The sequence below is a fragment of the Pongo pygmaeus genome, chromosome 7, assembly GCF_028885625.2.
Source record: "Pongo pygmaeus isolate AG05252 chromosome 7, NHGRI_mPonPyg2-v2.0_pri, whole genome shotgun sequence".
Taxonomy (NCBI): domain Eukaryota; kingdom Metazoa; phylum Chordata; class Mammalia; order Primates; family Hominidae; genus Pongo; species Pongo pygmaeus.
The window spans coordinates 40,128,478-40,154,434 of NC_072380.2; the positions used below are offsets into that span (position 1 = coordinate 40,128,478).

General features: G+C 36.4%; 1 protein-coding gene across 1 annotated transcript in view; it reads right to left on the reverse strand.

The window, feature by feature from the left end:
* Window positions 1-25,957, reverse strand: part of ADAM2 (ADAM metallopeptidase domain 2) — a 113,722-nt gene that overhangs the window by 37,799 nt on the left and 49,966 nt on the right. The window contains exons 9-11 of the mRNA XM_054498868.2: window positions 5,530-5,601; window positions 4,943-5,109; window positions 3,820-3,901 (exon numbers count right to left, since the gene is read on the reverse strand). Coding sequence (XP_054354843.2) covers window positions 3,820-3,901; window positions 4,943-5,109; window positions 5,530-5,601 — 321 coding nt within the window. The remainder of the gene's footprint in view (window positions 1-3,819; window positions 3,902-4,942; window positions 5,110-5,529; window positions 5,602-25,957) is intronic.

The following is a 25,957-nucleotide window of genomic DNA, read 5'->3' on the forward strand; positions in this document are numbered from 1 at the left end:
ATTGGTTCTCATTTAAATCCACAATGGTCAGACACTTTTCTCTGTAAGATTTCAGTCATTTAATATTTATTGATACTGCTTTATTTCTCACCATATTATTTGTTTTGGTAAATACTCTATATTAGCAATGTTGCTCTTTGGTATAAGATTTTAGAAATATATATTTTGATAAAATGAAAAATTACATTGCTGAGGTAGGTTGTTTTTTTCCATTCTTAAATATAATTATGGACCTCTTTTTCCTTTATTCTCTCACATTTGCTGTATATATTTTGAAGCAATGTAATTAGATGCATACAACATTATGATTGCTATCTTCCCCTTCATCATAATTAAATATTCCTCATTATTTCTTCTAGAACATCCTGCCTTTAGACTACTGCTATGGACCAAATTGTTTCCCTCCCACTCCAAATTCTTACACTGAAACCATGACTCCTAACATGACTATATCTTAAGATGTATAATTGTCGCATTGTACCCCTTGAATATATATGATGTTTGTCAATTAAATATTTTAAGGCCAGGCACAGTGGCTCATGCCTGTAATCCCGGCATTTTGGGAGGCCGAGGCGGGCAGATCACAAGGTCAGGAGATCGAGACCATCCTGGCTAACACGGCGAAACCCCGTCTCTACTAAAAATACGAAAAATTAGCCGGGCATGGTGATAGGCACCTGTAGTCCCAGCTACTCAAGAGGCTGAGGCAGGAGAATTGCTTGAACTTGGGAGGCGGAGGTTGCAGTGAGCCAAGATCACACCACCACACTCCAGCCTGGGTGACACAGCGAGACTCTGTCACGAAAAGAAAAAAAAAATTAAGTGAAAAATCATATGCTGATTATTCTTTCTTGTTTGTACTCAACAAAAAACTACTTGTGCTGTGGTTTCACATATAAACTTTTAGGAAGGAGCAGCATTGGAAGGATACAGACTCTAAATTGCAATCTACAGCCCTGCAGGATTAGGTAGAAAGGGTGGTGGGAATTTAAACATCAAAAGGCAGAACTTCAACTATTTTCTTCAACATCTTTCTGTGAACATTGGCTATAGCTGATTTTTCCAGTGAAAGGGCAGGCAAAATAACTGTGGAGAATAAGAAAGAATACTAGAAAAGCTTTCTTCCAATTGTCGTCACTAAAGAAACCATTTTTCTCTGCCCATGAGGCACAAACTGTCCAGTAAATTATGGCATTTTCTTCTTCCTGGAAGCTAGCGTGCCTCTAATTTAAAAATTTTGTTGTTATTGTTGAGACGGGGTCTTGCTCTGTTGCCCAGGCTGGAGTGCAGTGGTGCAATCCTGGCTCCCTGTAGCCTTGAACTCCTAGGCTCAAGTGATCCTCCTACCTCAGTTAGGACTACAGGGGCCTTCCACCATGCCTGGCGAATATTTATATTTTTAAAAATTATTGTAGAAATGAGTTCTTACTATGTTGTTCATGCTGGAAGCCCGCCCTGTAGAGAAAGTCAGTTCTGCTCTCCTCTTTGTTAATCAGTGAAGGCCTTGCACTCTCCATGGGAGAGTCTTATGATTTCTCAGTGTGGCATGTGATGAAATAAACAAGACAAATTCCAGCATTTGAGACCAGATAAATCACTTGACCATAAGTATAAGCCGCATTCTCCAAACTTGTTTATAAATATTGAAGATTAATTTTTGTTGAGCATTTTCTTCATACGTTGTTGGCCACTTGTATGTCTTCTTTTGAGAAGTGTCTGTTCATGTCTTTTGCCCATTTTTTAATGGGGTTATTTGTTTTTTGCTTGTTCAATTGTTTCACTACCTTATAGATTCTGGATATTAGGCCTTTGTCAGACGTATAGTTTGTGCATATTTTCTCCCTTTCTGTAGGTTGTCTGTTTACTCTGTTGATATTTCTTGTGCAGAAGCTTCTTTAATTAAATCTCACTTGTAAGTTTTTGCTTTTGTTGCAATTGTTTTTGAGGACTTAGTCATATATTATTTGGCAATGCCAAAGTCCAGAATGGTGTTTCCTAGGTCTTCTTCTAGAACTCTTATAGTCTGAGAAGTTACATTTAAATATTTAATCCATCTTGAGTTAATTTTTGTATATGATGAAAGGAAGGCATCTAGTTTTATTCTGTGTATGGCTAACCAGCTAAGCATTAGAGAAATGCAGATCAAAACCACAATGAAACACCATCTCACATCAGTCAGAATGGCTCTTATTACAAAATAAAAAACAACAGATGCTGATGAGGCTATGAGGAAAACAAACTGCTTATACACTGTTAGGGGGACTAGAATTAGTTCAGAAACTGTGGAAAGCATTTTGGAGAGTTCTCAAATAACTTAAAACAGAACTACCATTGAATCCAGCAATCCTATTACTGGGTACATACTCAAAAGAAAATGAGTCAATCCCAGCACTTTGGGAGGCCAAAGGCGGGTGGATTACCTGAGGTCAGGGGTTCGAGACCAGCCTGGCCAAGGTGGCAAAACTCTGTCTCTACTAAAAACACAAAAATTAGCTGCGCTTGGTGGTGAGCGCCTGTAATCCCAGCTACTTGGAAGACTGAGGCTGGAGAATTGCTTGAACCCAGGGAGTTGGAGGTTGCAGTGAACCGAGACTGTGCTATTGCACTCCAGCCTGGGTGACAGAGAGAGACTCTGTCTCAAATTAAAAAAAAAAAAAGGAAGACAGAAAGAAAATAAATCATTCTACCAAAAAGACACTGGCACTTACATGTTTATCACAGCATTATTTACAATAACAAAGACATGGAATCAGCCTAAGTGTCCATAAATGGTGGATTGGATAAAGAAAATGTGGTACATATAAACCATGGAATACTATGCAGCCATAAAAAAAATCATATCCTTTGCAGCAACATGGATGCAGCTAGAGACTATTATTCTAAGTGAATTAACTCAGGAACAAAAAACCAAATACTGCGTGTTCTCACTTATAAGTGGGAGCTAAACATTGGGTCCACTTAGACATGAAGATGGTAACACTAGAAACCAGGAACTACCGGGGGTTGGAGGAAGGGTTGAAAAACTAACTAGTGGGTACTATGCTCGGTACCTGGGTGATAGAATCAATCATATCCGAAACCTTAGCATCTCACAATATATCCAGGTAACAAACTTGTACATGTATGCCCTAAATCTAAAATAAAAGTTGAAATTATTTTTATCTCCATTTAATTGATTCATCTCTTTATTGCTTCACTTAGCTTCACTTCATTTTTTCATTGCCTCTATGAAACTCCAGCAGATATTGTACAAACACTCACACAACAAAAAGGCAAGTTTTATTTGTCAGAATAGTGATAGTATTATGAAATAACAGCAAAAAAATATCAGTTTTGAATACACTAACATTCTCTACTAAGATAATTAATGTCAATTAGGACATTTGGTTCCATTATTCTTTACTTATACCCTATGAAGCATTTTAAGGTGATTGATACTTTCAAATGTTTTATTTTAATGTGGTTCATAATTATGTTCGCTACATAATTAGGAAAACATATGAAATCTAAGTTTTAGCTGAAATTAATTATTAAATATTAACATTATGAAAACTTGAAGAGCACTTTACAGTAAGACTAAACTAGTTCACTACCTTAACTTTCTAGAAAGGATATCTTAAACTCATGATAGGAAATTGAAAAATTTTTATACATAGTGAATTGAACGAGCACTTCTTATAGTTTAAACATTTCTATCAGCAACAGTGACAAAGATGCTTAGAACAATGCAAATTTTAATATACATAAAAATTAAATATGAAAATGTGTAACTGTATACTAATTTATGTAGCATACTTTCTATACATAACCATAACATACCAGAACAACACCTCCTGCATAGTTTGCATCACACATCTTCCCTTGAAAGGTTGCACCAACATAATTTGACTTTTCTCTGTAACTTAAGTTTAAAAAGGGATCATAATCACATAATTTTGTAAAAGTTAACATGAATTTTTATAAGACAAATTTTACATTTATGATAATCATTAATATTTCCATCTAACATTAATGTAACATAGCATAAGATGTGACTAAATCTTTCTGCTTCTTTTAAAAACAATAAAATAAATTTTAAAAACAAATAAAGAAAAGTGTATTTTATATGGATTTCTGTAACATAACAAAGATTCATTTTATGTAGATTTTAAAAAACTAAAACAGAAAAACTGAAGAAAAAACAAAAAATAATAAAAATAAATAAAATTCCTTAAAAGTAAAAAGCTAAGGCAATGCAACTGGTTAATGAGCAGAATCACTCTATGGACTAAAGTCTCTCATTATTCAGACAAAATTAGCCTTCCAGAGACATGAAAAAGGCATGTCATATTTATGGGACAGAAGATAAAAAGTAAAATGTTTAAAACTCCATGTATAATCTTAAAAACTCTCTCTCTCTCTATATATATATATATACATATATATACACATGTATAATATATACATATCTTCTGAATATTGATAAAAGAAAAACAGAGTCTATTAAATAGAAAGGAAGGCTAATGTACTAAAACCTTAAGCACAATGCAGATATATTAGAGATATTAAAACATAGTGTTTCAATTACTTTGCTTACTTTTTAATTTACAACAACAAATCATAACAAGAAGGCTGAATTACTATATTTATAGAATTCAGATGTTTCTCCAAATAGATATTGTGAAAATTTTATGCATTGTGTGAGATATTTAATAATGTGGTATATACTCTAGGGAAAGAAGTAATATGGGAACAAGATTGAGGAGTGAGTTTTAACTTCAAACCAATAAATAAATTGATATCAGTAATTCCAATATAAATACCATGTTGTGAAAAATATTTACATGGTGTATGTAAGAAAAAAATAGATTTTTTTAATACACATTTATCAACAGTCAGATATTCGGTCAAATTGCATAAATTTTCTTCAGATAAACTTTATATAATGTCAAGATATCCTTACACAAGTAAAAATGCCACATCATGAGGACGTAAAACAAGATAAGATCTTTTCCATCTTAAAAATGTGTGTAATAACTCATTAGCATCTCCAGTGGTTGCAATTTTATTTTCATCTATCCAAAGCTCCAATGAAGACAGAATAATTGTAATATTAAATGAAACAAAAATCTAAAATAGAAAACATACAAAAATATGTTCAAAAGTCACAGTTTTTAAAAATTAGATATATGTGTTTGAAACAAACTTATGACAAATATTAAACAACTAAACTATAAGTCTGCATTTCATCTTTTAAAGTAGATTAGTAAGTTTAAAATGTTACTAATAATAAAAGTAATACTTGAGATTTTATAATGCTTGCATTTAAGGAAGCCCCATACCCCATGCTTTATATAATTTAAGTCTTACAGTAACCAAATTAGGTGCATAGAATTATTATTATTCCCACTTCAGATAAGTAAAATTTAAAATAAAACTTAAATTTCCCCTACACCACACAACATGTGGATTCATGTAGTGTCATAATGAGGTGTAGAAATTATTTTAGTAACACAAGAAGGGCGAAAGTCCTAAGAAGCAAACACTTACAGCATTCGTCAATCCAATCAACTGGAAAATTTTTTGAGCCACAACAGTTGTATCAGACCCCATATGATTATACTGTAAAATATAATTATCTTTTAGATATAAATATATATTGCTCAACATTTAATGATTGTTATTGTTTCATTTAAAATTCAATTTGGTGAAGTAATAAATTATTTAAATTACAAACATATTAGTTTTTAGACATTGTTTTCTTATACAAATTATATGTTATATGTTCAGTATAAAAACTGAAAAATATGAATTGGATTTTATATTTTTTCCATAGAAATTTAAAAATTTTAAACATTATAAAAAGGTATAATTCTACTATCAATAAAATAATTATAATAATTATTAAAAGAAAAGTTTAGCTCTAAACCAGAATGTTTAGATGTGTGTATAGGAGACATAGTACATTTCTGAAGATACAATTCACCTAAAAGTAAAGGAACTTAAAAGATATACCATACAAACAGCACTAATAAGAGAGCTAGGATGTCTATCAGGAAGATATAAAAATTATAAACATGTATGCATCCAAAAACAGAGCCAGAGAATTACACAAGGCAAAAAATAACAGAATTGAAGGGAGAAATAGAAAATGTAACAATCGTATTTAAAGACTTAAGTAAACAGCTTTCAATAATAGAATACCTGGGCAAAAAAATCAACAGAGATATTGAAGACTATAACAAAATTATAAGGCAATAGATATCCATAGCACATTTCACTATAAAACAGCAAATATGCATTCTTTTTAAGTGCCCATGGATCATGATCCAGAAATAAAGCACAGAAAAATGAAAATTATTCAGAATGTCCATAACAATTTTAAGTAAGAACAAAGTTGGAGGACCCACATATCTCAATTTCAAAACTAACTATAAGCTACAATAACCAAGACAACTTGTTACTGGCCTTTTATTAGATTTACAGATCAGTGAAATTGAGTGCCCAGAAATAGATTCTAACATTTATAGTCAATTAATATTTGAAGAAGAATCCAAGAAAATCAAATGGAGAAAGATTAAGTTTTCAAAATTAAAAACTTTCTGCTTCAAATGACACCATCAAGAAAACAAAAACACAACCTTCAGAAATGGTAAAAATATTTGCAAAATATACATCCCATAAAGATCTAGTATATAGAATATACAAAGAACACTTACAACTAACAACAAAAAGGCAACCTAATTAAAACATGTGTAAATAATATGAATAGACATTCTCCAAATAAGATATGCAAATGACTAATACACAAATGCAAATATTCTCAACTTCATTGTGTATTAGGGAAATGTAAATCAAAACCACAATGAGAAACAAATTCACATCCATTAGAATCACTGTAATGCAAAAGACACACATTAACAAGTGTTGGTAAGGATGTGAAGAAATTGGAATTCTTATGCATGCTGATGGAAATATAAAATGGAGCAACCATTTTTGAAGACAGTTTGTCAAATGTGAAATGGAGTTATCTTATAATACAAAAATTCACAGTTCTCATTCTTCACACCTACCCAATACGAGTTAAAATGCATGGCCACACAAAAACTTGTACACAAATGTTTATAGCAATGTTATTCATAATAGCTTAAAAGTGGAAAAAGTGAAATGTCCATCAACTAATGAATAGGTAATCAAATTGTGATACAATAGGATATTTTACAGTAAGAAGAAATGCAGTACTAATCCATGCCATAACATGTATAAACCTGAAAATCACTATGGTAAATGAAAAAATAAAGTCATAAATCATTTCATATTGCATGATGCCATTTAAATGAAATGTGCAAAACAGAAAAATCTGTATAGTCAAAAAGTAAATCAGTGATTGCTTGGCCTGTGGTACAGGAAAGTAGGGGCAGAGGGATTGGGAGTAATTGCTAATGGATACAAAGTCTTTTTATAAGGTGATGAATATTCTAAAATTAGATTATTGTCATTATTGTTTGCACAAATCTGTAAATATACTAAAAACCATGGAATTTTACATTTCAAATAGTTTAACATCATAAAATATAAATTACATTTCAATAAAGATTTTTAAAAACAACATCAAAAAAGAAGCAGTTAGAACTTCCAAATCTTCTCCTCTTTTCAAGGAGATCAGTGGTACATCTCTCCACTATAAGCAGGTTATAATAAAGGGCCTTTGGAAAGGGAACAACTCCTGAAAAGAGGGAGATTAAATGTAATATTTTAATGTCCCCAATTAACACTCCAACCACATATTTAACTAATAGTGCTTTTCCCCCACCACAAAAATATAAAGATACAGAGCTTACTCAAAGAAAGAGCAGAGCACTCCCCACTTGAAAATCCCATGCATCTAAACAGTTTTCAACTTTGATTTTAACAACTAAATATTGAAATATAATTATAACATTTACAATTAAAAAAAAGGATATAAGGCCTCAAATGGGGTGACTTAAGCTAAAGTTTCATGTCAATAAACTAAAACCTAAGTTGTTTAATTGAAAGATCTGACCTTTCAAGAATCTGGGGAGAGATAATAGCCAAGCAGGCCAGTTTTCAAAAAAACAGAACATACTCAGTAACCAATCAAAAGGGGCCCAGTTAATCTAAGTTAGCATGATAAGAATGTCCTCTCTGCTTTAACCCATATAAAGAATGTAGCCTGACGCTAACAAGTCTATTTTTGCTCTATTGCTATTTCCTCATTTCTGATAAGTCTGCCTGATGCAACTTATGTCTACTAGGTGCTGCCTGGTTCATGAATTGTATTGAAAATCAGTTAGATCTTTGAAACTCAGCTTGTTAGGATTCTGCTCTTTGACAGTCTTTGAAGGTGGTATCTGAAGGAGGCTTGTGGCTATCCCTGTATCCCATTAGGTATGCAGGTGAGGTGACTTCTGGCTCCTTGAGACTTCTCTGCCTTCCTCACCAAACCCAGAATTTGTCAGTAAGTTCCTCTTGAATTTCAGCTCTACTCTCTTCGTTGAGCTCCCTGATAGTTTTGGCTTTCCAGTTCAAGGTCCTTTTGTGTTGTAGCAAAGCATATGACCTTTGTGTGTTTTGTGGTGCTCCATTAGACAGACAAGGGCTGAAGCTTTAGAGGTAAAGGATAGCTGTTGCCACATTCACAGGGATTTTGTTTCTCTCCTCCTTGTTTCTTGTCTTATATGCAAAGGTAAGGAAAATCATTGACTAGATTGGTCAAAGGAATATCAGAGCCGAGCCACAACTTGACTGATGGGCATGCATCAAATACTTAAAAGCTGTCAAAGTGTCTGCCACCTAAAACTAAGATTCCTGTGTTAGGTTAAGTTGGTGACAGAATGGGTTAGCTTGACACTGTGCACTTGCCACTTGCCAGCTTCAAGAAAAATTTCCGTTCAGTGAAGAACACTGTAAAATATCACACAACACAGCAGTGTAGCACTACCATCTTGGGCTTTTTTTTTCTCAGCTCCAAGAAACCCAAGACACAATACAAGAATGGGATCTTTACATTCTAAAGTATCCAGTACTCTATCTTCTGGTATACCTGCTTCTCTTATGCTCAAAATGTATGTTCCTGGAAGCTGTAAGTATCTACCAAAAAAAATGGCAAAACCTTACTAAACATAATTTAGAATTGCAATGGCTTTTATGAGGAATGTTACAACTGAACAAAATCATCCACCTAAGAGGTGCACATGAAAATAAGCACTCCCAAATTAGGCATAGAGAATTGTACACCTATTTTCATTGATATGAAGTAGTTCCTATAAGACCTCAGGATTCTAAAATAGCTTCACTAAAATATTCTTGACAAAAGACTGTAAGACTGATGAAACCTCTATTGTCCCTCTCTTTCTTGCTCTGCTTACTAACATTTTCACTTAGTTGACTTCCCTCCTCAAAGAACAAAAGAAAGGTTGATAAATGCCTTGTGAAGTTAGGCCCTCAAATTAATCAGATGTGCTTCTTTAACCACCTTTATATCTAGATCTTGAGCTCAGAGCAGTGGCTGAAGGCATCACGGTTCTACTAGAAAATCCCAAGAAACCATCCCCAAAGTATTTGTCAAAAAAAAATCGTGAAAGGACTGCAAATCAATTTAATAAATAGAAAAAGAATGAACCAGCCTCTGACTATAAGGTAAGATTAAAAGCACTATTTTTAAAACATTCTGGTCTATGCATGTTGAGCCCAGATGTAGAAAATTCTTTTTCTGCCCTCCGTGTTAATAGGTTTAACTCTGAATTCAGTAATCTAGTTAAAAAAACACAAACTGGGTTGGGAAGACAGTGATATAGCCAAAATATGCCTTTATGGCACAACGACTAACTCTAGTCGGTTATTTTGAGACCTCTTTATAAGAAAAAATTGCATAAAATCTCCATGTATAGGGGATCCTCCCTCCCTGCACCAGGACTAAAATCATAGAAACTCTTACATTGGAGAAAAGGCATTGGCTTAAATCTACATATCAAGCCTTGTATTTATGTTTAATATGCTTTTCATGATCATGTTGTCTTAATGGACTTTTACCCCCACCCTTATTTATTTCAGCAAATGATAGTATTTGGGTCTGAAGTCTACATTCTCTGCCTTTTAAATGTTAATTCTCTACCTTATCATACTTAAATGCCATCCCTTTAGAAATGCAAAATGAGAGTAGCCATGTGTAGATTGTTATCAAGAAATGGAATGAATAAAATGGACCTTAATTGGGTTAAAACAAAAGTTTTAATGTAACATTACCAAGGGATGGATGGACCAAAGGGACACCTTGGCTACTTCCCTAACATTAAAAGGCATTAAGCAAGTCTGCCCTATTTATCCATTGGGAGAATTTTTTAAGCTAGAAGGCAGAGATTACAATGAGAAACCTGACTTGTAACCACTTGAGGCAATGGTCAGGTAGGTTAATCGAGATCAAGACTGAAAAAAGGACAAGGGTCCTCTGGCTCAACTCACTGATAGGGACTCAAAGTCTTTTGCATAAGAGTAGGTAAAATGGTCAGGGCAAAAGAAGTTTCCAGACTCCTTGATATGGGAGCCGCATGTGCTGTGGTGCCAAAATCTGTTGGTAAAGCCCTCACTTGTGCTACAATTTGATTGAGAGAACATAAAAATATAAGGATTGATAGGTTTTGAACTAGAGAATTTCTATTTGAGGGACATTAACTAAAGCTGCCATGTCACATTTCCTCAGACTAAGGAAAGTCTATACAGCCCATAATGTCCAACAATGGGCAGAAATAGCCTCCTCAGAGAAATAGTTTGATAGAGAAGTGAAATGGAAATTTGGAAGATTTGTTGTCTAAAAAGGAAAAGGGTGAGGACAATTGGAAAAGTGACAAATAAAAAATCTTAAAAGTCTGTTTTAGCCATCTGGGTGAATAATCTTGTTCCATTAGAAATATAATTCTGATCCAGATTTGCATGTGTTTTTATGAACTAGTGAGTTTTGTGTGTTACTGTATCAGGCATGCGGCTAAAAGTTTAGACTAAAAGCTGCAAGATCTGCTTCTGTGTATGTTGATGTATGCCTTGTAGTATTTATGTATGTTTGTATGTCAAATATACAGGGTATTTTTCTATCTTCAAATGGTGTTGCCAACATTAATATATGTTAAGGATCTCTATTTAATTGACTTGAAGAAAATAAGTGTTTATATAAATGAAATATTCCTAAAACTGCTAGAAATATGGGAATGAATTCAAATGCTTTTCATGTACACTTGTTTGTGGATAACTTCAGTGAATGAAAAGTTAGCTAAAGCATGCTGGTTTATTTAAAATAAGGGAGGAGACCACCCCTCATATCGTCTCATGCCCAATTTCTGCCTCCAGAGAAAGAAGAAGTAAAAACTAAAAGGCAGAAATGAAATCCACAGGCAGACAGCCTGGCGCCACACCATGGGACTGGCAGTTAAAGATCGACCCCTGACCTAACTGGTTATATTATCTATAGATTCCAGGCATTGTAGGGAAAAGCACTGTGAAATTCCCTATCCTGTTTTGTTCCGATCTAGTTACTGGTGCATGCAGCCCCCAGTCACGTACTCCCTGCTTGCTCAATCATTCACGAACCTCTCACGCACACCCCCTTAGAGTTGTGAGCCCTTAAAAGGGACAGGAATTGCTCACTTGGGGAGCTCCACTCTTGAGACAGGAGTCTTGCCAATGCTCCTGGCTGAATAAACCACTTCCTTCTTTAACTTGGTGTCTGAGGGGTTTTGTCTGCGGCTTGTCCTGCTACCAAAATAGACAAGTCTTTGGAGTTGTCAGCATTTTCTACCTAGGTTTCCTAAAATAATAAGTTCATGTTATCTGTATATTATGCAATTCATAAACAGGAAAAATAATTCAATGATGAATAGCTTTGTTTTGTGTTATACTTTACTAAAAAAAATAGCTCCCTAAATATCTTTGGTAATTTACACTTTTAAAGTTTTGCTAAGTTAAGTTGAAGAATAGATAATTATGGACTATCTAGATCATTTTCAAATAAGGCAAATGGTGAAACATCAATTTCTGAACATATGTGTAAGCTGTAAACACAAAATAAAATTCTAAGGCCACCAATCATCTAAATGAACCTTTCCTCTTGGCTATAGCATTCCAAAATTAACCTGAAAAACAAGTTCAGGCCATGATGGGAAGACGGGTGGGGGTCAGACCTGCCTCAGTATGCCCTCCTGCTTTTTAGAATTCAGGAAAAGACAACAACACAGACCTTAAGTCTGATAAGAAACATTTACAATCTATTCTCTCTGAAGCCTGCTACCTGGAGGCTTCATCTGCATGATAAAACCTTGGTCTCCACAACCCTTAATTGGAAACCAGACATTTCTTTCTATTGATAATAACTCCTTCAACCATTTAACAATCAGAAAATTTTTAACTCTACCTATGACCTGGAAGACCCTGCTTCAATTTTTACTGCCCTTCCAGATTGAACCAATGTAAATCTTACATGTATCATTTGATGTATTATGTCTCCCTAAAATCCATAAAAGCAAGCTGTACCCCAACCACCATGGGCACAAGTCATCAGGACCTCCTAAGGCTGTGTAAAGGGCATGTTCTTAACCTTGGCAAAATAAACTTTCTAAATTGATTGGTACCTATCTCAGATACTTTGTGGTTCAAAAAAATATACTTTTGACATCTTGTTTTTATACTGTATAAAGAAGCTAAAAAATTTGGATTTGTAAATAAACATGAAAAATTATACCATAAAGAAACACATGTTTCTCACTGCACTTACATAATAATTAGGCCAAGTTTAATGAGACTAGATTTATTCTGCAAACCAAATGGTCTTTCTTTGATTATCTTTAGTAGAAATGGGGAAGCTGTACAGAGAAAAAGAACATGTGTCAGAAACAGAGTATATACACTCATTGTTAGATTCTTTATTTTTCTTTATTTCTTCTTCTAAAAAATAAAAACAGGATACATGTGCAGAATGTGCAGGTTTGTTACATAGGTATATGTGTGCCATGGTGGTTTGCTACACCTATTGACTCATCCTCTAAGTTCCCTCCCCTCAGCCCCCACCCCACAACAGGCCCTGGTATGTGTTGTTCCACTCTCTGTGTCCTTGCATTCTCAATGTTCAGCTCCCAATTATGAGGGAGAACATGCAGTGTTTGGTTGTCTGTTCCTGTGTTAGTTGGCTGAGGATGATGACTTCTAGCTTCATCCATGTCCCTGCAAAGGACACAGTCTCATTCCTTTTTTAGGCAGCATAGTATTCCATGGTGTATATATACCATGTTTTCTTTGTCCAGTCTATTATTGATGGGCATTTGACTTGGATCCATGTCTTTGCTATTGTAAATAGTGCTGCAATAAACATAGGTGAGCATGTATCTTTAGGGTAGAATGATTTATAATCCTTTGAGTATATACCCAGTAATGGGATTGCTGGGTCAAATGGTATTTTGGGTTCTAGACCCTTGAGGAATCTCCATACTGTCTTCCACAATAACTGAACTAATTTACATTCCCACCAACAGTGTAAAAGCGTTTCTATTTCTCCACAGCCTCTCCAGCATCTATGATTTCCTGACTTTTTAATAATCACCATTCTGACTTGTGTGACATGGTATCTCATTGTAGTTTCGACTTGAATTTCTCTGATGATTAGTGATGTTGAGCTTTTTTTTCACATGATTGTTGGCTGGATAAATGTCTTCTTTTGAGAAGTGTCTGTTCATATCCTTTGCCCACTTTTTGATGGGGTTGTTTTTTTTTGTTTTAAATATGTTTAAGTTCCTTGTAAATTCTGGATATTAGACTTTCGTCAGATGGGTAGATTGCAAAAATTTTCTCCCACTCCGTACTCCGTAGGTTGTCTGTTCACTCTGATAATAGTTTCTTTTGCTGTGCAGAAGCTCTTTAGTTTAATTAGATCCTATTTGTCAATTCTGGCTTTTGTTGCAATTGCTTTTGGTATTTTTGTCATGAAGTCTTTGCTCATGCCTATTTCCTGAACGGTATTGCCTAGGTTTTCTTCTAGGGTGTTTATGGATTTGGGTTTTACATTTAAGTCTTTAATCCACTTTAAGTTAATTTTTGTATAAGGTGTAAGGAAGGGGTCCAGTTTCAGTTTTCTGCATATGGCTAGCCAGTTTTCCCAGCACCATTTACTGAATCGGAGATCCTTTCCTCATTGCTTGTTTTTGTCAGCACTGTCAAAGATCAGATGGTTGTAGACGTGTGAGTTATTTCTGAGGTCTCTGTTCTGTTCCATTGGTCTATATGTCTGCTTGGTACCAGTACCATGCTGTTTTGCTTACTGTAGCCTTGTAGTATGGTTTGAAGTCAGGTAGCTTGATGCCTCCAGCTTTGTTGTTTTTGCTTAGGATTTTCTTTGCTATATGGGATCTTCTTTGATTGCATATGAAATTTAAAATAGTTTTTTCTAATCCTGTGAAGAACGTCAATGGTAGTTCTATGTGAATAGTATTGAATCTATAAATTACTTTGGGCAGTATGGCCATTTTCATGATATTGATTCTCCTATCAACGAGGATGGAATGTTTTTCCATTGTTTGTGTCCTCTTTTATTTCCTTGACTTTTAGTTCTCTTTGAAGAGGTCCTTCACATCCTTTGTTAGCTGTATTCCTGGGTATTCTATTTTCTTTGTGGCAATTGCAAATGGGAGTTCATTTATGATTTGGCTCTCTGTTTGCCTATTGTTGGTGTAAAGGAATGCTTGTGATTTTTGCACATGGATTTTGTATCCTGAGATTTTGCTGAAATTGCTTATCAGTTGAAGAAGCTTTAGAGCTTAGATGATGGGGTTTTCTAAATATAAAATTATGTCATCTGCAAACAGACAACTTCACTTACTCTCTTTTTATTTGAATACACTTTATTTCTTTCTTTTGCCTGATGGCCCTGGCCAGAACTTCCAATACTATGTTGAATAGGAGTAGTAAGAGAGGGCATCGTTGGCTTGTACCAGTTTTCAAAGGGAATGCTTCCAGTTTTTGCCCATTCAATATGATATTGGCTGTGGGTTTGTCATAAATAGCTCTTATTATTTTGAGATATATTCCATCAATACCTAGTTTATTGAGAGTTTTTAACATGAAGGGATGTTGAATTTTATCAAAGGCCTATTCTGCATCTAGTGAGATAATCATATGGTTTTTGTCTTTGGTTATGTTTATGTGATGGATTACATTTATTGATTTATGTATGTTGAACCAGACTTGCATCCCAGGGATGAAGCTGGCTTGATTTTGGTGGATAAGTATTTTGATGTGCTGCTAGATTTGGTTTGCCAGTATTTTATTGAGGATTTTTGCATGGATGTTCATCAGGGATATTGGCCTGAAGTTTTCTTTTTTTGTTTTGTCTCTTCCTGGTTTTGGTAACAAGATGATGCTGGCTTCATCAAATGAGTTAGGGAGGAGTCCCTCCTTTTCAATTGTTTGGAATAGTTTCAGAAGGAATGGTACCAGCTTTTCTTTGTATTTCTGGTAGAATTCAGCTGTGAATCTGTCTGGTCCTGCACTTTTTTTGGTTGTCAGGCTATTAACTACTGCCTCAATTTCAGAGCTTATTATTGGTCTACTCAGAGATTCAACATCTTCCTGGTTTAGTCTTGGTAGGGTGTATGCATCCAGGAACTTATCCATTTCTTCTAGATTCTCTAGTTTATTTGCATAGAGGTGTTTATAGTATTCTCTGATGGTAGCTTGTATTTCCATGGGGTCAGTGGTGATATTGCCTTTATCATTTTTTTATTGTGTCTGTTTGGTTCTTCTCTCTTTTCTTCTTTATTAGTCTAGCTTGCAGTCTGTCTATTTTGTTAATTTTCTTCAAAAAACCAGCTCCTGGATTCATTGATTTTTTGGAGGGGTTTTCATGTCTCTCTCTCCTTCAATTCTTCTCTGACCCTAGTTATTTCTTGTCTTCTGCCAGCTTTTGAATTACTTTGCTCTTGCCTCTCTAGCTCTTTTAATTGTGATGTTAGACTCAATTTGAGATCTTTCTAGCTTTCCAACGTGGGCATTTTGTGCTATAAATTTCCCTTTTAACACAGCTTTAGCTGTGTCCCAGAGATTCTGTTACGTTGTCTCTTTGTTCTTATTGGTTTCCAAGAACTTCTTGATTTCTGCCTTAATTTCATTATTTACCCAGTAGTCATTCAGGAACAGGTTGTTCAATTTCCATGAAATTGTGTGGTTTTGAGTGAGTTTCTTAATCCTGAGTTCTAATTTGATGGCACTGTGGTCTGAGAAACTGTTATGATTTCAGTTCTTTTGCATTTGCAGAAGAGTGATTTACTTCCAATTATGTGGTTGATTTTAGAATAAGTTCCATGTGGCACTGCAAAGAATGTATATTCTATTGATTTAGGGTAGAGAGTTCTGTAGACATCTGCTAGGTTCACTTGGTCCAGAGCTAATATCAACTCCTGAATATCCTTGTTAATTTTCTATCTTGTTGATCTGTCTAATACTGACAGTGGGGTGTTAAAGTCTCCCACTATTATTGTGTGGGAGTCCAAGTCTCTTTGTAGATCTCTAAGAACTTGCTTTATGAACCTGGGTGCTCCTGTATTGGGTGCATATATATTCAGAATAGTTAGCTCTTCTTGTCAAATTGTTCCCTTTACCCTTATGTAGTGTTCTTCTTTGTCTTTTCTGATCTTTGTTGGTTTAAAGTCTGTTTTGTCAGAGACTAGGAATACAACCATTTTTTTTCTTTCCATTTGCTTGGTAAATTTTCTCCCATCCCTTTATTTTGAGCCTGTGTGTCTTTGCACATAAGATGGGTCTCCTGAGTACAGCCCACTAATGGGTCCTGACTCCTTATCCAATTTGCCAGTCTGTGTCTTTTAATTGGGACATTTAGCTCATTTACATTTAAGATTACTATTGCTATGTGTGAATGTGATCCTGTCACATGGTGCTATTTGGTTATTTTGCACACTGGTTGATGCAGTTTCTTTGTAGTGCCATTGGTCTTTATATTTAGGTGTGTTTTTGCAGTGGCTGCTACTGGTTTTTCCTTTCCATATTATGTGCTTCCTTCAGGAGCTTTTGCAGGACAGACTTGGTGGTGAAGAAATCCCTCAGCATTTGCTTGTCTGGAAAGACTTTTATTTCTTTTTCACTTATGATGCTTAATTTGGCTGGATATTAAATTCTGGGTTGAAAATTCTTTTCTTTAAGAATGTTGAATATTGGCTCCCAATTTCTTCTGGCTTATAGAGTTTCCGCTGAGAGGTCTGCTGTTAGTCTGATGAGCTTCCCTTTGTAGGTGACTTGGCGTTTCTCTCTGGCTGCCCTTAACAGTTTTTCCTTCATTTCAACCTTGGAGACTCTGATGACTATGTGTCTTGGAGTTGATTTTCTCATGGAGTACTTTAACAGTGTTCTCTGTATTTCCTGAATTTGCATGTTGGCCTGTCTTGCTAGGTTAAGGAAGTTCTCCTGGATAATATACTGAAGTGTGTTTTCCAGCTTGTTTCCATTCTCCCCATCTCCTTCTGATACTCCAGTCAATCTTAGGTTTAGTCTTTTTATGAAGTCCCATATTTTTTGAAGGCTTTGTTCATTCCTTTTCATTCTTTTTTCTCTGTTCTTGTCTGCATGTCTTATTTCAGTAAGCTGGTCTTCAAACTCTTATATCCTGTCTTCTGCTTGGTCAATTCAGCTGTTGATACTTGTGTACGCTTCACGAAGTTCTCATGCTGTGTTTTTCAGCTCCATCAGATCATTTATATTCCTCTCTAAACTGGTTATTCTAGTTAGCAATTCCTCTGACCTTTTTTCAATGTTCTTAGCTTCTTTGCATTGGGTTAGAACATGCTCCTTTAGCTAATCATAGTTTTTTATTAACCGTCTTCTGAAGCCTGCTTCTGTCAATTACTCCATCTGATCCTCTGTGCCAGTTCTGTTCCCTTGATGGAGAGACACTGCGATCATTTGGAGGAGAAGAGGCTCTCTGGGCTTTTGGGTTTTCAGCATTTTTTCATTGATTCTTTCTCATATTTGTGAGTTTGTCTAGTTTCGGTCTTTGAGGCTGCTGACCCTTGGATGAGGTTTTTGTGGGGGCCCTTTATTGTTATTGTTGATGTTGTTGTTGCCGCTTTTGGCTTGTTTTTCTTTCAATAGTCAGGTCCCTCTTCTGTAGGGCTGCTGCAGTTTGCTGGGGGTTCACTTCAGACCTTATTCATCTGATTTGCTCCTGTGCATGGAGATGTCACTCAAGAAGGCTGGAGAGCAGCCAAGATGGGTGCCTGCTCCTTCTTCTGGGACCTCTGACCTTGAGGGGCACCAACCTGATGCCAGTAGGATTACTCCTCTATAGGAGGTCTGACAACCCCTCTTGGAAGGTCTCACCCAGTTGTGTGGCATGGGGAGTAGGACTTGTTTAATGAAGGACTTTGTTCCTTGGTGGAGAGGGTGTGTTTTACTAGAGAGAAACCCATTCATCTGGGCTGTTCGGATAACTCAGAACTACCAAGAGGAGAGGCTAATTCTGCTGGTCCACAGAGACTGGTGCTGCCCCTCCCCCTAGGGGCTCAGGCCCAGGGAGATCTGGGTTCTGTCCCTAAGCCTCTGGCTGGAGTTATTGGAGATGCTGCAGGGAAGCCCCACCCACTGAGGAGGATGGGTCGGGATTAGACCTAGAGAGGCACGCTGGCGGCATACTGCCACAGCCAGTGTGTTGGGCAGTGGGAACAAGTCTTGGGAACAAGCCATCCAGCCTTTCTGGCTCCAGGAGGGGAAAAGAGCAGCCTGGGACTATAGAAATGGGTGCCGCCCTTTCCCCGCCCAGGGAGCTTAGCATGTTAGGCAGTTGCGAGTCCCAGAGCTGGCTGCTGCCCCACCCCGAAGGAGCTCAAATGGCTTAGAGAGCAGGCAGCCTCAGCCAGTGCTGGCCACCCCTCCCTGGGGAGTTAGATAGGCTTAAGCATATTCCAGCTGAGAGGCTATAAGAATCTGCGTGTTCCATGGCTGAGACACTAGGCCCCAGTGGCGTGGGTTCACAAGTGGGATCCATGGGTTGCACAGTTCCGTGGGAAAAGCACAGTCTCCCCAGCTGGGTTGCGTGCTCACTCACTGCCTCCCTTGGCTGGGGAGAGGGGATTCCCCTTCCCCGTGTGGTTGTCAGGTGGGCTGCCACACCACACTGCTCTTCCTTCTCTCCCTGGGTCATGCCAGCATTCTAGTCAATTTTGATGAAAGAACCTGGATACCCTGGTTGCCGCTGAAGGATTCACAAGCTTCTTACAGCTTTTTTTCAATGGGAGCCTCTGAATGCAGCTGCTTCAAGTCGGCCATCTTGGTCCCCCCACCTCTTATTAGATTCTAGCTCTGTTCATTGTTTTTGAGGTTTTGTTACCCACCTATAAACTGACCTGAATCCTGAATTCTTCTTATTTCCTCCAATATCTGTGTGTGACCCTTCACACTCACATCTGCAGTTTTCTGCACTTTTCTGACTTGGAATCACTAAAAACGAAAACTACCTTTATCACTGGAGCCCCTACAAACTGGAGCTGGACAACTTGATGTAAATCTTAAGAGAAAACCTTTGTGCCCAATGTGCGAGACACTCAGAGAGTTCACCAAATCACCTGGTGCTATAACCAGGGACAACCTAACTGCAAACCAGAAAAAAATAGGCTTTAAGCTCAGATCTGGAAATCTTTTCAACTAACTGCCCTCTGAACTCAGAGAAGAAAAAAATCGTTTGTTCTAACCATCAACTTTTGTTTTTCTTTTGTTATTTTAGTTGATTTGGCTCATGGTGACTTCGAGTCAAAAACTGAACTTCTATAACCAAGAATTATGACCAATTATTGGATACAATTTTGCTAGTAGTTATTCTAGTAGTCTCTGGCTTGCACTGCCTCCTCTCATGAATCTTAATGCTTGCTTGCAGCTATCCCCCACACAACAGTTGATCTCTCTAATTCTATAACTAGAACAAGGTTGAGAGCAACAGAAAAGATCAACCATGGATCCTGAAATTGTGATTTAAAAATTTCACTCTGAGACTAAATAAAAAACTGCAGCATCATGATGACTGAGAGTGGCACTAATGCGTTAAATTTTGATCAAACCGCTTGGTATCACTGAGAGTCTGGCAAAAGGTGGAAACTGTTAAAGAAAACATGGCAGGCCCAAAATGAGTCACTCTACTAAAAATCCACATGACCGTTGAAACTTAAGTTGTTTATTTCTAAGATCTGGCTTTCTGAGAATTCAAGGAAAACATGATAGCCAAATCCCTAAATGGTCCAGTTTTCAAAACAAATTATCTCAACCAATCCCAAGGTGCCCAGTCAACCTGAGCCAATATAATGACGTTCCCTCTGTTTTATCCCGCACAAGCAGAGTGATCTCATGTTAAACAACCCACTTTTTTTGTGCTATGCTTCTTCCTTGTTTTTGATAAAGCTGCCTTACAAAAGGTGACTTTTCTGCCGTGCCTGGAGCTCCTGTTTTGAAGACTGGATGATGCCTCGTTCATTAATTGCCGATAAAAGCCAATTCGAACTCTAAAACTCAGTTAGTTGAAATGTCCTTTAGCATAATTAATTTTGGGGATAGAAATCGGAATCAAAATGAAAATAAGACTAGACTGAAAAGATATTTGGAGTGGTACTGGGGTTAGTGAATACACATGACCCTTTTAAGAAGCGTTGTAAGTGAAAGCAAAACATTGACATGTTCGCTGGAGAGAAGGACGATTATCTTTCCTTATTTGTTTTGTTTTGTTTTTAATATGGGAGAATACTTATTTGCTGATGGCCAAGAACTAATAAGAATTGATGTGGACAAGAATTGTTAGTGCCACATCCTTAAGGAGCTGAGTGTGAATGTGCACATTTGGAATTCTAGTGTTAGATTGGAGCACCATCTCATTCGTGGTAATGGCAAGGAAAACAGAGTACATGATTAAATATCCAGGCTAAGTGTTTGAGAAAGTGATAAGAGTTTGTTGATGTTCTCTTCTGATTTCTTTTATCAGCAAAATATGAGTCAGCAAGGCAAGACAGTGGGGAGCATAATGACATTTCAGGATTTATGGAACTAAAGTGAGAACATGCCCAATCATTGTGTGCTTTATTGCAGTTGTGAACAAATTATTTGTTGACTTGGATTTATCCAGGTTTGAGGTTTTTCCAGAGAGGCAACTAAAGGGAAAATGGCAAGGGAGTTGCAGGTGATCGTAGGGAATGACACTAATCATGAAACCATAGGATATGTGGTTTTCAATGGAAGAACTGAGTACATGGAAAGGGACAATGCAAAACTGGAAGAATTAATGGATAAATGTCTTGGTGGCATAAAATATTAAAGTCTGGAAATGGGAAAGAGAAATATAAGAAGGAGTATTCAAAGATTGAGAGGCTTGAATATAAGAGTAGGGAAGAGTAATGTGAGAGCAATCCTCAAGTATAATATATGATGATGAAAGTCAGTGGCTGAGGCAGGTTGATGAACAATACTATTGAAGTAGAGAAATCAGGGAATTAAAAAGTAAAGACACTGGAAGAAATAGGTACATTGACATTAAAACTATAAAAAATTATGATATGAGTATTATTAAACTATGGGATAGTCATCAAAATGCTAACACTTCAGTAAAAAATAAGTATGGCAAAATTTAAAAATAGCTTCACATTTTTGGCTTCTGAATGCATGGTATTTTGCATTCTGGTAAAGTGCATATCTTTACATGTCTTGCTTAAAACACTTGCAGTATCTTAGAGTACACTTCTTTTCTACTCCTTGAATTTGAGATGTGTGGAGCAATCATGATTGTCTTAGTCCATTCAGGCTGCTATAACAAAAACATCACAAGCTGAGTAGCTTATTAAAAAAAGCATTTATTTCTCACAACTCTGGAGGTTGGAACATTCAAGATCAAGACACTGGTAGATTTGGTGTCTGATGAGGGCTCATTTCCTTATAGATGGTACCTTCTAGCTGTGTCCTTATAGAGTGGAAGGGGCAAACAAAACTTTATAGACCTGTTTTACAAGGACATCAATCCCATTCATGAGGGCTTTGACCTCATGACCTAATCACCTCTCAAAGATCCCACCTCTTAATACTATCACACTGGGGATTAGGTTTTGATAGGGACAAATGCCTAGGTAGATAGGCATTTGATAGGCCAAATGCCTAAGCAGATAGGCATGGGTCAAGAAAAGTGACTAGGGGATCTAAAGGTGACTATGACAAGGAGTAGAATGTTTTATTAAAAATATCTAGTTTACAAAGACAATGAAAAGCAAATTCATAGAAATAAACTTAGAAAATGCAGTGAGACTCCTGAAATGGTAAAAACAATAAGCTCTGCAAATCCTTTGCACAATAAACAAAGATAAAACAAGACAAAATTTTCAAAAATCATTTCAAGATTCTGGAAAATGACCAAAGGAATACAAAACTTTAAGAATAATTTATTAAAGAAAAACTATTAATGCTATGGTAAAAAATAGTAATAATAATGGGAATTTGTGGCATTTTAGCTGAACTGTTCCCACTCTCATAGCTAGCTCTAGCCTGTGGCAATTCTACCATAACAGCTCAAGCCAGGAATCTAATAGCTTCCCTATTAAAGTAGAATGATATGATTTGAAGGTGACAGCGGGGAGACCACATGCTCAGGTACATTGTCAAAAACAATAGTTATCTGTGGCAAATGAACAGGGAAGGCCAACATCACATCTAAACACAGACTGGGAAACTGGTGATTTTAAGCAACAGACCAGAAGATTAGCCAGAAACCTAGCATGAAATTGTGGACAATGCAACAGCCAAAATGGTCTCGAAAGTAACCATATAGTCATGGTAGTCAGGAATATTCCATATATATACGAGGTAGAACCCATGCTCAGGGAAAATTGGAAAGGGCCAAGCTATGCACAAGTTCATGGCTGACTCACTAGTAGAGGAGATGGGAGTAAGTCCTGCAGAAAGTAAAACTTGCCTGAGTGAAAACTGCCTGGATATTGAATACTTTTTCCAACACAAAGGCAAATCCATTGGCAAAGAGTGGAAGCCTTATTTTCACAAGTTGTTGGAACATAGACTCTGACCAGTCAATAAGATATGCCAACCCAAGGACAACCACTAGGAATCCAGGCTCAAAAAATGAAAATGGGAATTGAAAAAAAAAAGCAAAGACATCAGTGATGACACACTGCTAGAGAGGCAGAGTCTTCAGAATTGCTCCAGCAAAGCACTAAACAAACAAACAAACAACAGAAGAATAGAAGCAACAATTTCAAGATAGGCTTTCAGGATTCAGAATTGCCCAACTATATTATATTAAAAATGTCCCATTTTCAACAAAGTATGACACATAATAAAAAAACACAATGTTATATATAATATATTATAAATATTATATTATTTGTAATATTATTATAAATATATATTATATATAAATATCTATATATAAAATGCAGGTAATGTAAACTATGTTCTAGTGTTTTATTGGAGGTAAAACTTGTGAGTGATAAAATAGAATATTTAATTGAGAAGATTTCCAAGCAAAATGTTAGAGCATTGAGTGGCATTGTGCCTCCTGACTGCTTACTCTGAAATGCAAAATGATAGAGATAAATTCAAGAGAGACTGTAAAGCAAAGCAGAACCAAAAGTTTAAGATTTGGAGATTTCCTGCCTATCTTTGTTGCAAAGATTGTTCTAAGGGGAACACTAAGGAAATGGCTGCACAATCATTTGACAAAAACTTTATAGGATTATATGAGTGAACACACTGCCTGTTTTAACTGAAAGGGATAGAGACAGGACACAATGAAGGAGGGCTGCCAGACTTCTTAGATTTGACAGGATGGAATGATACAGCTGAAATGAGCTGAAAATGAGCACTAATAATAGAGAAGAGGAAAAGATACCCTGAAGGTGATTCAGAGATGATCAGAGCCACTGCCTTAATTTCAACAGTTTGGATGGCCTTTGCCTGTAGCCTTGCTGGCAGGGCCACCCAGCGACCCCAGCCATGGAAGTGACACTGCCCTCCCAGTAGACCTGGAAAAGGGGCATCAAGTCAAACAGCATTATTTTTGAGGCTTACAATCTGAATAAATTTGTCTTGCTAGACTTTCAGACTTGCTTGGAAACCATGGCCCTTTGCTTCCTTCCTATTGCTCCCTGTGGAACACAAAGTTCTACTTATCAGGTTTCATAGCTGGAGGGGAATTTTGCCTCAGTATGAATTGTACATCCTGTCTCACCCATGACAGATTGAGATGATATTTACATGAGACTTTGGTCTTTAAATGTTAGAGTTGGAGCTCTTAGGATGGAATGAACACATTTTGTTTGGGAGAAGGACATGAATATGGGGAAGTGAGGGCTGGAGTTCTATGGAGTAAATTATCTCTCTCCAAAATTTCATATTTTGAAGTTCTGAACCCCATTGTAACAGTATTTGGAAATGGTATATTTGGGATATCATAAGGTTTCAATGAGGTCATAGGGGTGGGCCCCTCATGATGAGATTAGTGCCCTTATCGGAAGAGATACTAGAGAGCTTGCTTTTTGGTGGCCATCTGTAGGCTAGGAAGACAGCCCTCACCAGAATGTAACCATGCTGCTACCCTGGTCTCAGATTTCCAGCATCCAGAATAAGTATACTACACTATATATAGAAAGGAAACCTAAGAAAACTGTTAGCAAGCTGAAGCCAGAAATATATAAAAATGATTATGCATCATGGTCAACTGGAACTTTAAATTACTGTAAGACACTTAACTAATATAATGACCAAAAATTCCCATAGTCATCTGAACAGAAACAGAAAATACATTTCACAAAACTCAACACCTACTCCTGATAAAAACAATAACAATGACAACAACACAGCAGCTAATATTTAATTTATTAGCACATTAAATGGTGAATCTATGGCTTTCCCACAAACATTGAAACTACAACACAAGTCTTCTCTCAGCTTACACTTAATCATTGTCCTGGAGGTTCTAGCAAACACAATATTGCAAGAAAATAAATAAAAAGGCTTCACATTGGAAAGGCTAACACAAAGTTATGTTTTATCACAAAATTATCCTGTATGCAGAAAGTCCTAAGGAATACACACACACACAATTACAAGTAATAAACATTTTTTGCAAAAATCACAAGATACAAGATCAATTAACTTTTTTTACACTACCAAATGAACAATCAAAATGAAAATATGAAAAGTAATCATATTAGAAACAAGATTAGGAAATAGGAATAGATTTAACAAAAAGCAAGGGACTCATATACTGAAAAACTACCAAATATTGCTGAGAGAAATCAAAGAAGATCTAAATAATGGGGTGGATATATGATGATCATGGATTAGAGTATTCCAAATTGTGAAAAAAATATCCTTCCCAAATTGATCTATAGAATTAACACAGTCTCTATCAAAATATAGTCATCCTTTTTGCAGAAATGGATAAGGTGGTCTTAAATGGAAATTCAAAGGACACAGAATTGCTAAATATTTTTTTAAAAATAAAGAAAAAGTTGGCCAGGCACAGTGGCTTACGCATGTGGTCCCAGCACTTTGGGAGGCTGAGGCAGGTGGATCACAAGGTAAAGAGATCGAGACCATCCTGGCCAACGTGGTGAAACCCCGTCTCTACTAAAAATACAAAAATTAGCTGGGCATGGTGGTGTGTGCCTGTAGTCCCAGTTACTTGGGAGGCTAAGGCAGGAGAATCACTTGAACCCATGAAGTGGAGTTTGCAGTGAGCCATGATCATGCCATTGCACTCAGCCTGTGCGACAGAGTGAGACTCCATCTCAAAAAATAAATAAATACATACATAAATAAAAATAAACATATTGATCACCTATTTTACCCAAGTTTACAATATTTATCATTAAAATACTTAATCACCACCTTTCATCCCCAGTATAAGCCATTATTTTCCTGTCTACAAAAAAAT